The 16,514-nt window shown below is 43.5% G+C and overlaps 1 protein-coding gene across 1 annotated transcript in view; it reads right to left on the bottom strand.

Annotated features, from left to right (window-relative positions):
* Positions 1 to 16,186, bottom strand: part of LOC113142078 (thyrotropin-releasing hormone-degrading ectoenzyme) — a 105,280-nt gene extending 89,094 nt beyond the window's left edge. The window contains exons 1-3 of the mRNA XM_026326847.1: positions 15,199 to 16,186; positions 10,898 to 11,142; positions 2,413 to 2,689 (exon numbers count right to left, since the gene is read on the bottom strand). Coding sequence (XP_026182632.1) covers positions 2,413 to 2,689; positions 10,898 to 11,142; positions 15,199 to 15,693 — 1,017 coding nt within the window. The 5' untranslated portion in view covers positions 15,694 to 16,186. The remainder of the gene's footprint in view (positions 1 to 2,412; positions 2,690 to 10,897; positions 11,143 to 15,198) is intronic.
* Between the last annotated feature and the right edge of the window lie 328 nt (positions 16,187 to 16,514).

The following is a 16,514-nucleotide window of genomic DNA, read 5'->3' as shown; positions in this document are numbered from 1 at the left end:
CCAGTTCTCCTTTAGAGTCAGATCCTAACAGCCAGAGCTGACACACAGACTCCGAGTGATTTACTTGGAAACCAAAGAATGAATGATGCTCCTTATACCTGCAGAAGTCTTCGGTATCACAGTAAATTCACCGATACTTGTCTGAACAGGCTGCCAACAGAAGCTGCTAATAAGGTCGCGCACACGTCTGATGGTGTCAAAATGCAAACAAATATATAACAAGTGTTTCTAGCACAGCACGTAATGGGAGCTCGAGGTCCAAAAGTGTGATTTCTCCCTCAGGCAAAGAATAACAGGAGCGACGACAACAGAAATATGAACTTGGTGTCCAAACGACACAATGCAGTACATCACAGAACCCTGACTGGCTCCTGCACGGTTCTATACAGATCCTGCCTTGTGTTGATGCCCCGGCTTCTGCAGCCGTGCACGGCCCACATCCAAGGAGCCTGGAGGAAAGGGAGCACTGAGACAACGTCGACCTCTGTAGGGACGCGAGTTAATTATCTCTCATCTCAGGACACCAAACGAGTATCCTGAGTTCACATCTTAATTACTGTTCTCCTCAAATAACAAATGCTACTATCCAGCTTAATTATATCACCGGCAGACATTTATCTCCAGATTCCGACTATGGAGATTTTAATTTAACCATTTTCTAGAGATTTCTCATGTTTTGTCCTGAAAGAACAATGAAGCTTGGCTCTGTCTGGAGATAAAGTGTAGTTTTCCTGGGATAACAACAGGAGTGTGTGGTTTTATCACGATGATAAACTGTGTTCTCAGAACCTCCGCGACCTTATCGCCTCATTAGCTCGTGGTACCAGATGGAGCTCTTATTAAGCTCTTTACAGAGCTACGCCAGGGATTTAGTGCCATACTAGTAAAGACCGTCACATCGTCATACCTCATGTGGTGCCTGTGGTCGACTGTTCAAAACAACCAACTCCCAATCGAATCAGGACCAACCTAATTCTGGGTTTCAGCACAAAAACATGATGGCAGTATTGTCATTTTTGGATCTTCTGGCTCCTACTGAACACGAGTGTGGGCGAGGCTGTGGACTCTGAGGTCTGAGGTCTGTCTCACCTGGTGCGTCGGTGTCGTTACTAATGGGGAGCTTTAAGAACATCCCCCTGCTGCACCACAATGCAAATGATTTCAAACTGTCTGCTGCTCTGTCACATTTTTGTACATTTCTGGATCCAAACGGTTCAGATTTTTATTTTTTACCACATAAAAGTGAATGTTCTACGTTCAAAGAAAAGGTGACAGCTCTAAAGCAAATACTACTAAAAATATCTGACGACAGGCATAAGTTAATGAAGTTATTACTGGAACTTAACGATAAGAGAAGTAAATGAGACCAGGAAAAGAAGGAGAACCAATAATAAATCATCCCCTGAGATGACGGGACTGCAGGTAGTTTCTAAATAGATCCATTCCTGGCTACACTCCTGCTGCCACCAGCCAGTTACAAATCAAAAGCAGGGAAAATATTCAGCATAAAATCCAGTGAGCAACTTTCACCAAGTGTTTTATAATATTCACACAGTCATACACTGACGCTGGAGCTGCATCAGCTGCAGCCATTGATCGCATTAACGTGAAATAGGTTTCCCCAGTTTAATTTCAGGTCATGTATTATTATAACAGTAAATAACATAACCAGCCTCTTTAATTATAATGTAAATATAAAATATCTGTGACATGGGAGGTGGGTCGTCCTGACTTCTTCTGTATTAAGCTGATTTTCCTTAATCAAAGCTTCATTATGTCAATTATGGCCTGAAGATAATGACTGCTGCTCGTATTTAGTGTTTCAGGCCCCGAGACAAAGACTAAATGATGTGAAACACAGTTTAGAGGTGATCAGGGCTCGAACACGTTGTTATGGCGACGTTAGACACTCGAGGCTGTTTTTCACTATCTGTCCACACAGGTTTCATCGTGGAGTCTCCAGACAAACAGCTCTCCCTGAAGCCATGAGCACAGAAACCAAAGTGAAGAAAATAGGAGGCTGAAACAGAATCAACAGCGTTTGGTGTTTGGTACATTACGAGATCACTAAGTTAAGATGACGAGAGACATGTTTGGACTAATAAACAGGGCACCTCGTATGAAGATGATTAAGTCAGGATCATAGTACTTATAACTGATGGAGATGAAATGAGACTAAGACAAATCGCTTCATCAGTTTACAGATGATATTAGATGTGAATCAGATGTTAAATTCATTACACTGAAGCCTCCTCGTGCTGTTTGAACTGTTTCTGCAGCAAACTTAAGACTAAAGTAATGAAGCTGAAAGTTTGCACACGTGTGACCCGTGTTGGAAACGTCCAGATGCCCTTAAACACAACGTCTGAAGCACGCCCACGTTATTTGGTGTGTGGTGTGTTTGGAACTGACCGTCACGCCGCTGTCCGTCTGTGTTTCCCTGTAGGTGAAGTTGCAGACGGCCCAGGCCAGGTAGTACGTGGACATGCGGGGGGTGCGGGCGAAGTGATTGGTCACCCAGCCGTCCTCGTCTGACAGCGAGCCGCTCTCCACGGGCATGTTGGACAGCGAGGTGTACTGGGGGTCGTGGCGGAGCGTGAGGGAGAACGTGGCCTTGTAGACGGGCTCGTCGAAGCAGGGGAAGGCCTTCCGGGCGTGGATTGGACTGAACTGCGTCACCGCCAGGTAACTGGGAAAGAGACACAGGTGAACAATATCACTACCAGACAAAAGAGAGAATAATCTGACGCTGACTTTATTTACAGTCACTGGATTAAAGAAAAAATAAGTGATTAATCCTTAATGTTGGAGTCATCCAGCAGACTAACACACTGTGGCCTTGTTCTCCAGCTGAAATCACATATTGTTCCCACAAATGTGTTGTTGCACCACTGGAAACAGCCAGACCCAGTCCTACTTCCTGCTGGGCTGGATGGTCCAAATAATGGATCCCAGTCTTTAAACAAACTGGGACACCTGGAGGAAACTTTACTTCAATTTCCTTCCCGTGCTGCATCTGTGACATTTCCATTCGCTTTCTGACACTTTGCTTTGGACCAGTTCACATGTTCAAGTCATTGAAAACTGCCTTCATGTACCTGTTGTTTCACCATAACATCACTGAATAAACCTGAGGGATTCTGGTCTGTATCTCTGGTTCCTTGATAAATGTGTTGTTCTCACTCAGTCGACAACTTTTTTTGAAAAATGTTTTACTTCTGACAAACACAGAGTCTGACGTCGACATGAAACAGCTGAAAAACAAAGGTCGTTCTCATATTGCAGTAAATCAGGCCTGTGCACTGATGTGTGACACTGGGCACAAGGGTCTAATACAAGCAGAGATGTAAAAGGGCCAAAACTATTAAAGGTACCACTTTGACACATCCTTATCGTTCTGCATCATATATCATATTATCATCTAACCTCAGTTTGCTCCACATTGGCCCAGAGTCCAAACGAGGACGTTAGCGGAGGTTAGTTAAGCAGAACTGCTGTTGCATTAAATTATCCATGAAGTGACCCATAATTCACTTCATCATATTCTTATTCACATCTGGGCTGAAGTCGTCTGCTCTCACAGATTTAAAAACAAAGCCATGCAGGGCGTGTGATGCTGTCATATAAAGCTGGATTTTGTTTTAGTCTTTGAACCTTGCACACCTATCAAAGGAGAAATTTAAGGTGGAATCAAAGTTCAGCGGGTTAAGGAATAATCCTCTGAAGCGTGAGCCGACAGGTCGGCTGTGTGCAGGCCCGGGTTCTTAGAGGAGGATGTTTTTACTTCTTCAAGTGTTCGCGGTGGAAACGACTTCAGCAGAGAAGAGATAATCCACAATAAACAGCAGGAAACTTTATGGTTCCTCCTGATTTCTTTAAGCTGAGTTCAACATTCTCACATCACGGCTTTGTTGTGTTCGTCTATCAGTCACCTGACAGACACAGGAAGCAGTTCAAACTCCAGCAAATAAATCCCTCTGAAAACGCTGCTATCACACTGGAGCATTAGACTGTTCGTGGAGGGAGAGATGAAAAGAAAGAGGAGGAGGAGGTACAGGTGGAGTAAGAGGAGGAGGAGAAAAAGACAGAATAAAAGAAGAAAGTCAAGAAGAATAAAGTGAGAGAGAAGGGTAAAGAGAAGGAGTGAGGAGGAAGAGGTGGATGATAGAAGCCATGAGATGAAGAAAGAAAGTGAAGGGAGGATTGGAGGGCTGACAGAGGAGGAGGAACAGAAGAAAAGCGGGAGGAGAGGATGGATGGAGTACAGGTGGAGTAGTAGGAAGAGGAGAAAATTAAAAACGTTAAAAAGGGATGATTAAAACAGATGAAAGAAAAAACAAGGAATGAGGAAGGAGACGAGAAGGATGGAGAGAAAAGAGGAATAAAGAAAAAGAACGATGAGCAAAATGAGAGAGTGATGATGAACAGATACAGGAGGAGGAGAGAAAAGTAAAATGAACAGAAAGGGAGTAAAAATGAAGGACTGAAGAAGGAGGATTGAAAAACGATGAAAAGGTGGAACAGAAAGAAGAGAAAGAAATAAAAGAAGAAGAGGAAATGTAGATGAGAAGACAAAAAGGCAGGAGAGAAAAAAACAAGAGGCAAATGAGAAGAAAGAGGAAGAAGAGTCGGAGGTGAAGAATAATAAACAGAGGGCGAGCGAGGCAAACAGAGACACAGAGAGAGAGAGAATAATGAAGAAAGCCTGAGAGGGATGAGATAAAGTGGGATTCTATTAGAGTCCATAACACACACACACACACACACACACACACCTGTGTAAAAGCCCAGCGTGAACACACACACATACCCATGCAGCATGACATCCTGCAGGTTGCCAACAGTCGCCGCTGCCAAGGTAACGCTTGTTGTCATTGTAATCCTGACTGACAACCAAGTTGACAGCGTTGCCCCAGACAACCACGACACACACACACACACACACACACACACACACACACTTATACATATAATCGCACACACAACACAAACATGTAAACAAACTCCTGCATGAATTCACTTCATCTGCTCAACATCAGCAGAGAAATGGAAATGACATCATTTCCTGCCCTGCTGTAATGTTTGCCATTATCTTGGCTGGAGACACCACAGAAGAAGAGTAGAGCAGTGTGGGTGACACGCTGGAGACACACACACACACACACACACGCACACATTCAGAGCAGTGTTTCCAATGTGAAAGTGGGGAATTGCAATTTGAAATGTTGCTTAAAGAGATCAGTGAGTCCGTGAGTGTGTGTGTGTGTGTGTGTGTGTGTGTGTGTGTGTGTCAAACACACACAGAAAGGTTTGTTTTATCTGTAGCTGTGAGAACAAATGCAGCTTTAACCATTATAACCAAAGCTCTAACCTGCACCTCGTCCTGGTTCTAACCCGAACCCTCAGCCCATCAAAGCTGTGAAGACCAGACATGCAGAAATGTCCTCACAAGGATAGTACCAAACTAACATTTGTCCACACAATCCCAGAAACACACACACACAGAGAAAAAAACCTGACTCAACAGTTTCCTCTTCACTCACATCTCTGTATTTGTGTGTGTGTGTGTGTTTTCCTGTAGTTACGTGGACAAATGTTAGTTCCATACCATCTCTGTGAGGACATTTTCGGTCAGTCGTCACACCCTAAAAGGTTCAGACCTGGTTTCATGCTTCAGTTTCCACCTACACAGCAGCAGCAGACTCCTGCCTCTTTGAGTCTGACTGGACATTTGTTCTCAGACTGTTGCTAAAAACAGTGTCAACCATTTGTCATTCTTCTCCTTTATGTCCCAGTTAAAGAGTCGGTGGTGCAGTGGTTTAGTAAACACTCTCTCCTGGCTGTCGCTCGCACTGCAGCACAGCATATTTGCATCAACCTGAGGTTTACTCAACCTCAAGCTGGGTCTGAATCTTCGACTATGACGTCAAACCCAGGCATCGTTCATAATGAACGTCAGCCGTTGCTGCTCCAGATGTTTGATGCTGTGTGCATAAACAGTTCGTGTTCTCCATGCTGTTTTTCAGACGAGGGTCTTTGGGAGTTCAAATGTTTTTTAAAGAGATGGAGCTGATGTGCGTTTGGTGTGTTTTTTCTAGAAGAAAGTTTTCTGCTGCTGAACTTTAATGTTGTTTGAAGAATCCAACAGACACATCTGTGAACTGCAGCCAAATCATCTTTCATTTGGTTCAGTAGGTGAAGGAGCTGAAAAAGCCTCTTATTCTCGTCTGGTATCTCAAACACAGAGCTGTGATGTAGGACCAGCGCCTCCTTCCTCACGTGTACGTAACACTGACCACGGCTCAGATCAAACACAGCGGCCCGACCAGGAACACCTTATTACACATAACACATTAGACCATTCGAAACAACCACTGAGATTCCTGAGTAAACAACAACACACGCAATTTCAACAAATGAGGTGCAAAAACCTTCGTAAAGTGAGGGCTGAGGTTAGTGTGAGGTGCTGAGGGAAGCATTATGTCAGTGAGTGTCCTCACAATGATAGAAGTACAAACGTGTGCATGTGTGCTAAGTAGAAGTGTGTTTTATTTCCATCTCATATACACACACTCATCATTCTGGACACACTGATCTCTTTAAGCGATGTCTCAAATTGCAGTTCCAAGCTTTCACATTGAAAAGACTGCAGTGTGTGTGTGTGTGTGTGTGTGTGTGTGTGTGTGTGTGCTGCTATAGTGTTACACAGGAAGCCAGTGAACAGGCTGATTCATCATCTTCACAGTAAAATATGGAACTGATGGAGGAGACGGCAGGAGGGGGGTCAAGGTTTCGTTTAATAACATTTCATTTCTGCTCGTTTATTTAGGGAGCGAGGAAAGAGGAGGTAAGGACGCAGGAGATGTGACGGAGGAGGAGAGGAGGTTTCCTATTGTTTACGTCTAAATTTTTATTTTAAATGTTGGAAACTAGTAGTGAACTAGTCTATGAATACGTAGAATTATTTTAATTAGCTGAGTGTTTTGGCTAAAGGCTAACAGGTCCAAACCACCAGCTCTAACTTGTGCTGACCTCTGTCACAGCTACAGCTCCTCCTCCTGCTGAGGCTGTTTGTGTGTGAACCACATACGTCTTCAGTGTCTGACGACAGGAGAGTCTCGGACACGTATTGACCTGAAACATCTCGACACTGGAACTAGAGACAGGAGTCAGAGAGAAGCTGGTGGTGAAGAGGAGAGGGTGGAGGAGGAAGACTCTCACCTAGCCTTCGTTAACCATCTGTCTCATTAACACTCCAGCTTCTCTCTTCTTCATCAGACCCTGCTCTCCTTGTTAACTATGATCCCTGTCCTCGTTAAAGAACGGCAGCTCTGCAAAAATAGCTTCAGTCTAATGAAAAAGTTCCTCACAGGATCTGAGGAGGAAAGAAAACAGCTCCACTCCAGAGTTTGGGATTTCTTTTAGAAGCCCACACACTTTCTAAAGCTCACAGCCAACACAACCAGGACCCATGATGTGAGTACGGGGTCAGCAGTGGGAATATCACGAATTAAACTGGTCTAATTATTATTGACAACCTGTAAAATGTTCATCACTGATTGACATTGATTGATGTGACAGAGAAATAACATACTGACCTCTACACCTGATGTTTACTTCTTTTAAATAATGGAGATCCTGATTCCCAATGTAACGAGGTCAAAGTATTGATCTGATGCATGAAGTTGCTGTATTTAACAATCGGCTGATCATTTCTACAGAAACTATTCCCCGCTGCTCGTAGACATGTCACACGTTAGATGAGATGTGTCCTGTCTGTGACAGCAGCTTTCAAAATCCAACCTCACTGCTAATTAAACTCCCCAGACCACACATAAAACAATTTTACTGTGAAGTTAATGAAAAGTAAATCCTGTGAATAAAATGTCAAACGGAACAAAACTGTTCTGTCAGAATTAATTTTCCATGAGATTTCAATTTCCACAATTTAACATATTCAGATCTTGTTTCTGAAAAACCATCACAAACCCACATATCTTTAGAAAATCCATCAAATCCTCATGTTTGAGAAGCTGGAGCCTCCATTTCATTTGAAATAATTCAATTAACAAAAGATCTGCAGTTCAGCAGCAGGTACGGTGACAAAGCGGCTCATACTTCAAAATTAACTAGATATTTAAGTTATGGATGTTTCAATACTTGACGTTTTTATGTTTAAATTTAGAAAATGATTAATTAAATGAATCGTTGGCAACAACAAGTAAAATTATAGACCTCAAACACAGAAGCATGGACTTTTAATCTAAATATATAATAAAGTCTAAATGTTCTCCTCTTTCTTCTGTTTTTAGGTCCTAAGTGTATTTGACGTATGTCGTACGATCTGAAAAACCTAAGAATTTAAAAGAATGAGTAAATAACATAAACCGAAGCTGATCACAGGCGGTTTTCTCCATAATGGATCAAATAAGAAGTTTTCAGAGTTGCTTCCTAAACGGTGTCAGTGTCTCGATGCCATCATGAATCTATTTTATCGTTAGAATTATGCAAAACATTCCCCAGGAACCATAACTCAGTGTGGAGACTGTCAACCTGAGAATGCTAGCTCAGAAAATCACAATAACAATAATACGACGCTGTGGTTTTATGCATCATGTGAGCGGGTCAGTGGAGTCCGGACCACCAACACTACAGCTGAACTGGTTTTAATGGGAGACGACAGCAGATCGACATCAAACTCGGCTTTCCCTCATTTACACAAAGATCAATACTGAGCTTGAACAGCGATACGGTGTGTGAGTGTGTATTTGTGTGTTTGTGTGAGGGCTAATTAATTCTCCCCCTCCCAACATTTAAGTGTTTAAGTCCAACCTGGGGTTTATAGTCACGCTGGACATTACTAACTCTCACAGTGGAGCATGTGTGTGTGTGTGTGTGTGTGTGTGTGTGTGAATCTGACATTTGAAGCTTTTTCTCTAAAAATCTTTACTATATTTAAAAATAATCCTCTGTGTCTTTCTGGTTAGTCATCAGATTAGTTTATTTACGGCCCCTCATCAAGTCACTTATTGTTATTCAGCTGAGGAAACTGATTTATTAAATGTCCATTTATTTCAGCTCACATGTAAAAATCTTTAAATATGTTTAACTCACTTACAAACCAGTGTCTCTCCTTTAGCTGCCATTTAGCAAATCAGGTTAGTGCACGAGTCGACAGTAACCAGGTTTCACTGTGCTGGAGCATTAAACTTTAACTAACAGGTTGTTGTGCGGCGATCGAGCACTGTGGGTCCATCAGATGCTGTATTGATCCGGTATTGATCCAAAACAGTAGCTAGCAGTGAACATGGAACCACTGGTGGTGAAAACATACAGAGGCCAGACCTGATGGTGCAGATCAAGTGTTTGTGGTAAGTCAGATAGACAGTGACGAACAGCTTTCATTTACAAAACGTGCTGCTGTTAAATACAAGTGTGTGCTCGTTATCAGCACTTAATTAGAACTGTATTACACAAACGAATGGATGACACTGCTACTGTATCAAGAAGGAAACCAAAGTAAAATGACTATAAGACTTAAACAGGCTCTCATTTGATATCACATATGTCTGGATATATAATCTTTGTATCTCTGAGGCCGAGCAGCACTAGAATCAGTCTTAGATGATGAGTCAGTGTGATCACAGCTCTGCCATTACTCTCACAGAACCAGGGTCACAAATAAAATGTTATTTCTTTAAAACTGAGCTCTGTCCATCTCACGTGATCACGATCTAGCCGGTCTACATGTCTTGTCGTGTTGTTTGTCATCGGTCACCTCTCTGGCTCCTGTGTTTGCAGCTGACACTGTGAACTGCAGACGAAGCAGAGAGCGTCCTGCTGCTCATCGATCCGTCAGAGGCATCTGTCTCTGCCTCTCCACAGTTTGACGACGAGAGTTTGCTCTGAAAACAGGACGACGTCACTGCTGCCAGGGTGGACGCAATAACGAGGGTTTTTGTTTTATTCTGATTAAAAATAAACATAATTGAATTTAAAATTTATTCAAATCTGGACATTTTTTATCTAGTATTCATCAGGTAATACTGCTAATAATAATGCATAATAACAATAGTTTCAATATTTTTAAAAATCCTTCGACTGATCATTGTTCATCGTGATTCTGATTTTACTCCAACTAATGACGCCACAGTTGGATCATTTTCATTATGTTGCCTATTATTTTGTATATTCCTGGTTTACATCAGATGAAGAACAGATCTAGTTCAATAAATATTGCATAGTACTGAAAAAATATCATTTTAGATTCATTATTTCATCTTTAGCATTTGGTTAAAAGAGAAAAAGTACAAAAAGCCAAATGTAAGCACTTTTGCAGATGATACTTTTGTCTATTAATCAGTAAAAATCACAAAACTTACATCTTGTTGATTTGAAATACATGACAATAATAAATTTAATAACTTGCACTTTAGTTTGAGAGAATTCTTATATGGTCATAACTTCCTGCCTTATCCAATCACAGGTGAGCACCTCTAATTTCATTGATTAACTACGGCTTTGTGTTTTAACAGTAAGTGAAACAGACACTATCAGTGTAGTAACACACACACACTCATGCATGAAATACTAAATGTATCAGCGCAGACTGTTTCCCATCAGCACCGTGGGGAGGGAATTTGATGTGGAAACAACTCTGCTGCAGAGGCTTATGGGAAATTCATAAGAAGGAAGTGACTGGTGTGTGTGTGTGTGGTTTGATAAGTGGAACACACATATATGCACACACACACTGTGAGCAGTGTGTGTGAGTTAATCAATGTCGTGGCTGTGAAGTTCTGACCTTTTCAAGTCAAGCCACCTGCTGCTGCAGGAAAAACGAGTGTGTCTCAGTGTGTGTGTGTGTGTGTGTGTGTGTGTGTTCCGGTGCTTGTACCGTCTCTCTCTCTGTAGGGTGTAAGAGCTCCTGAAAAACCCCAGCAGCTCGTCCTCGATGGCGGCATCAAAGCTCACGTTCAGTCGGTAAAGTCTCATCGGCTTCAGCTCGCGGTGCAGCACCACCACGTACATCTGATTGGCTGGGAACGGGAAGTGGCGGTGAATACGCATGACTCCACCCCCAGGCCTGTTGGCGGGACGGCCACCCGGGCCGCCCTCAGCTGTAACAGACACCCGGTCTACCTGTGGGGGGGGGGGGGGGGGGGGGGGGGGGGGGGGGGGACACAGTTACTGATGAATGCAGCATTAGAAAATTTGGAAAGTAACACTGACGAAAAACAGAAGCTCTGTTTGTTTACAGACTTTCCACCTGTGTTGAGATGCATGAATCCATTAATGCTTAAGCAGACATATCCATATCTTTAGTTTTTCTGCCCTGCAAACTATTTTCCAGTAGCTGCTGCGAGCACTTGTTGCTGCTGCTGTTTCAGGGGCCTCGTCTCCACCACAGCATCCAAATGAATCACTGCCAAATCTCTGCTGTGCTGAGCTTAACCTGTTCCCCTGCAGAGCAGCGAGGTCAACAACTTGCTGTCAGTATCAACATCGTGTTCACATTAAAGCTGTTTCTATGTGAAACTTTATTTACCGACTCCCAACAGATACATGTTGTGGTCAAACTGCAGCAGCATCAATAAAAAAAACCCTGCAAACTTCACTAAAAAAAGGACCCGACTGGCACAGAAATGTTGTCTCTTTGAAAACGCTTTGTGTTTTCACGCCTGGAAGTGACCTGCTTATAATTACACCTCTTTAAATTGTTGCAACAAACTGCAATTAAGCTGGTTTTATACGTCCATTTTACAACTGCACCTTGATTGTTTGGTTAGGGTCGAATCAACAATGCAGGGGCCTGTGTTGTTGGGGGGGGCGGACGTGTTGTTTCATGTACCGATGACAAAATAAAACAATCCAGGAAGACCAGTTTGAGGATCAGATTTATGTGTTTTTGGACTCCACAGCACAGGACTGTGGTTTGTATTCCTCACACAGAACCCATGACAGGTTAGTGCACAAAGTTCTCATGGCAGCTGTTTTATCTTCTCAAGCTGACCAGCAGAAACACAGCATTAGAGGCTAATCCACCAGGAGTCCATGTTTGAATGCGTTAACCTGACTAATGCAACACCTTTCCCGGTGACGTCACACTGCAGAAACAGCTGAATCTGCACGAATATGTGTCAAACGCTTCATTCGTTTCTGTGGCTCAGCCCCACTGCGAACAGCGCCCTCTGCTGTCCAGGACATCCAGCACAGTCACGTGACAAGCCCGGGGACATGCTTCTCTTAAAAGGTACAGATTTGCAACAGTTTCACAGCCTTTACAGTTTGCCAGATGGAAGCTGTTGCTAAGTAACACCCGACTCACTGCCAGCTGTCCGAAATGCTGGACCAGTCGCCATGGAGACGTGACCTGACGTGACCATGTACAACAAACGGTGTATGTGAGGTCGTAGGTATCTCCATAAAGTATATCTGACAGCGTAAAAGAAGAGATCAGACCGATGGCTCATCGTTACCCACGTTCATCCATCCAGAGAGAGTCTGGACTGACATGAACTGGCACCAATGAAGACGAGCGCTTCCCTTATTAAAGGCACCCCGGACCCTCACAGGTGTTTCCGCTCTTCCTTGCTGATTAGACCTGAGCTCAGCTTCATGATGGGTGCAGATCTGCTGGTAATTCAATTAAATGTCACGAGTGAGTTCAACAAAGAGAATCATCAAGCGAAAAGCAAACTCATCTGATCGAGTGCATCATAAGTGAAAGACGTGTCAGTCAAGTAATATCTGTGCAGGCCTGAGAAGAGGTCAAATCAGCCTCAATGCCAATATATCTGCACTGATGATCAACTTTAGGCAGTTCTTTCAGTTCTTCAGTCAGTATCCTGAGGGAAATGTGAAAGTGCCTGGGGAAAAGCTGCACCTCGTTGACTCTAGTTCGTCACTGTGGTTCCAACAACACCAGTGTTTATACAGTGAGTGTATAAAAAGTCTGGCTGCTCCTCTCATTGTACCAACGTAAAACCACTTTGGTGCAGAGTTCAGACTTTTGAGGGATCAGAAAGTCCGGAGTCAAAACAAGAACGGTGTCAGGGTAGTTACTTTCAGCACTGAGTAGAAGCTGCTCCGTCATGTGGAGTGTATTTCAGTTGGACAGGAGGGGATGGTATAAATCCATTTCCTTAAGTTAAAATTAAATTAGGACCCAGTTGGAGACCTGCACACAGTCCCTGCAGGACTTCTAGCACAACCTGTTTTACAAGGAGATTCAAATTAATTTCAGGTACCTCCAAGTGTCTAAGGTGCTAGTTCTGCTCTTCTTCTTCCAATGGCCACTGTCATTTTCCCATTACTGGTGTTTCTAACGTAACTTTCACCCCCAGAGATAATAATACAGAACTCCACTGCAAGAACTCAAATGATCCACTTTAGGTGCAGAGAAACAGGAGTGATCAGGCTCAGGCGGAACAAAATCATTTTTAATATGTTCTGAGATGAACAGCGGTGCATGATGGGAACACACCCAGGAGCAGCAGGAACCGTGAGAAACCTTTGGGTCTCTGCGTTATCACACATCAGCAATCCTCAACCAATCAAACAGCATGTGTGTGTGTGTGTGTGTGTGTGTGTGTGATTAATGAAATGATCAATACGAGCAGAGCGCCTGCTGACACAGGGAGGAAACACTGGGGATTAAAAGGATGTTTGCAGGGTTTTCTCATGAGTCAGCGAATGCAGCGCCATGCTTCGTGATGCCTTCAAATGTCCCGCTCAGACTAAATCATTTTTAATTTTGCAGCCTGTTTGCTGGTTGGTTTGATCAGTGTCGGCTGAACTGATCACTGTCTGGTGCCATTTGGACACCAGAACCTGTTCGATACAAACACACCTCAATATCTTAGAATCAGGGCTCTGTGCTCAGCTGGAGAACCTCTGAGGTGTCTACAAGTTCATCTTCAGTCCATGAAGAAAATCTGATGGTATGTTCAGCGTGTGTTGGAAAATGTTAAGGATTTGTAGTTCATTTAATAAAATATGCACATGTTAAACCACCGCAGTGATGCCTTCAGCAAGTGCTGAATGCATTTTGCTCTCATTGCTTTGACTCGGAGAATAAAGCAAACCATGCAGTATTTCCCTCCTATTTCTATTGGCTGCTTCTATTTTTACTCACTTGTTTTTTTTTTTTTTTTTGCCCTTTTCACGTTTTGACAAATTTTCTTTCATAACGCATTAACTCTGAGGATACCTTAGGAGACCTGTCTGGCACCCAACAACACCTTTTAATTCACTCTGCACTCACACACAAACACGAAAAGGCTGCAGGGTTTTTAATTGGATTGGGCCCAAATTAGACAGATTCATCCCTCTCTCACATTAGCTCACATTAGTTGACCAGCCTGAAAAAATCCCGTTGCTCAGGCGTTTCTCTGAGGCTTTCTTCTACCAAGAGCTCATCTCAGAAATTGGGCTGAAACAGCAACTTTGACTGTTAATTAGGCTCGTTAAGGAAACCTCTGAGGCCAAATCTGGAAATAAACATTCTTTGTTAGAGAGCGGCTTGTTTTCCAGCACAGAGAAGACCTTTGGATGCAAACAACCAGGTTTGTTTGGAAAGAATCATCAGCAAAGTTAACTCAACATCCACAGGCAGTGCTGACGCTTTGTTCTCCACTGCACTGGGATTAGGACCCACTGAAGACAGAAAAACAGCATATTTAGCATCTATATCTTTGTATATTCTAACACCTGCCAAATAACTTACTGTCAGTGTGGCTTTAACAGTGAAAATTAACTATTTAGTGCACAATTAATATCTCAATACATGATGATTTGCATTATATTTACTGGATTTTCATGGTTCCAGGGGCCTGGCTCAGACTGGCATTTATTTCAGTGGAGATTTGCTCACGAAGTAAATTATTTGTTTATGTGTAAATTATTATGTAAAGCTGAACTTTGTGATCTTTGAGACAACGATTTACACCAATTGATCCTGTTCAGAGATTTCTAATGTTCTGATGTTTTACCTTGAAATAACTAGAAGCCTTTAACCAGTTTTTCTTTAACCAAACTCCGAGTATTGAATATTCTGCACTTTCTGTTAGGTCACGAAACAATGTGCATGTTTCTGGCTAACATGAGGGTCACAGGTCTCAGTTGGAGAGTACACATCCTTATAAATAATTCATGTTCACCAAACTCAGCACAGATTTCTCTCACAGGCCACCGTACCTCCAGGCGGTCAGCGTGCAGCACGATGAATCGGGTGGCGTTGATGCACTCCAGCTCGATGCTGACCTCTCCAGAGAAGGTGAAGTTGTCCATGTACACGGCAAGACGCAGGTCATAGTGCCGTGGCCTCACTGAACCCGGAAGCCGCGAGTTTCTCCACGGCTGGACCGTCTCCTCGTCCGCCTTGTCCCCGTTCCTCTCTCCTCTGCTCCCATTCAGCCTCGCTGACCCCCCGGCACCACGGGAACCCGACTCCCCCGCTCCTCCGTCACGATCTCTCCCTCCACACTCCTCGAAGCGAATGCTGAGCACCACAGCCACCGCCGTGACGATGATGAGGGTGAGGATGGACAGGGCGAACCCCAACACCAGCCGTTTGTGCACCGTGATGTGGCGCTCAGTGGTTCGAGGCCGGACCACCACTGAGTCAGCCCACTGGTCTGAGAGGCCACGGCCATTCCGCATGGCGCCAGGACTGCTGTCGTTTAGTCCCATTAAGCTGAGAGAGTCACTGTAACAGCAAAGAAACGTCCTTAAGGTTCAGAAAAATATTCATTTATGCTCAGACTCGTTTGACAAAGATTTGTTTGATGGTCCCAAAGGTTCTAGTGTGTGGTGCTGAAACTCCAGCAGTTATATTTCTGAAAACCTCAGCTCTGACCTTGCTGCTGCCGGACTGTTACGAACGTCCTCCAGCTCTGAGGCCAAGTGGAAAATCAACACCGTGGCACGTCTTACATTTCAGGCAACAAAACTGACAACTAAGAAAGGATGAGATGGTTGTGTGCGTTTGGGTTTTGCGGCGAGGAGAAAAAAATCAATGCAGCATGGCTGGATTTCAAGTGTAGAGGAGGCTGAGGAAGAGGAGGAGGAGGAGGGATGCTGTTGAGGATGTGGCTATAAAGTGAGCGTACCATCCATAGACCTTCACAGGAAATCAGCAGGGCGAACCAAAGTCTAAACCACCACTGATGGGTGTTACACTGGGAATAAGATTCTCTATGAGTCCGGATTTATCCGGATATTCTCACGGACCAGGCCTCCTCAGTTTAATCTGCAGAATCACTGGATCTACATCCAAGACAGATCCTAAACCAAAGCTTGAACCAACACGGGAGATTTAAAGCTGCAGGTTGGCATCTCCAGGCAGATATAAAGCTAATGTCTTCCAGCTCCGCAATAATGCATAAATAAACCCCTATCGGACTATTATGGGATTATTATTATTATGATGCAGTGGGAGATAAAAATACTTTGCAGAACATTAAGGTCAGTATTTGGAGCCACAGACTGTTTGCAAGAATCTGAGTTTTCAG

The sequence above is a fragment of the Mastacembelus armatus genome, chromosome 23, assembly GCF_900324485.2.
Source record: "Mastacembelus armatus chromosome 23, fMasArm1.2, whole genome shotgun sequence".
In the NCBI taxonomy this organism is placed as follows: Eukaryota; Metazoa; Chordata; class Actinopteri; order Synbranchiformes; family Mastacembelidae; genus Mastacembelus; species Mastacembelus armatus.
The sequence above is the reverse complement of the archived record's forward strand: the minus strand, read 5'-3'. Positions and strand labels throughout refer to the sequence as shown.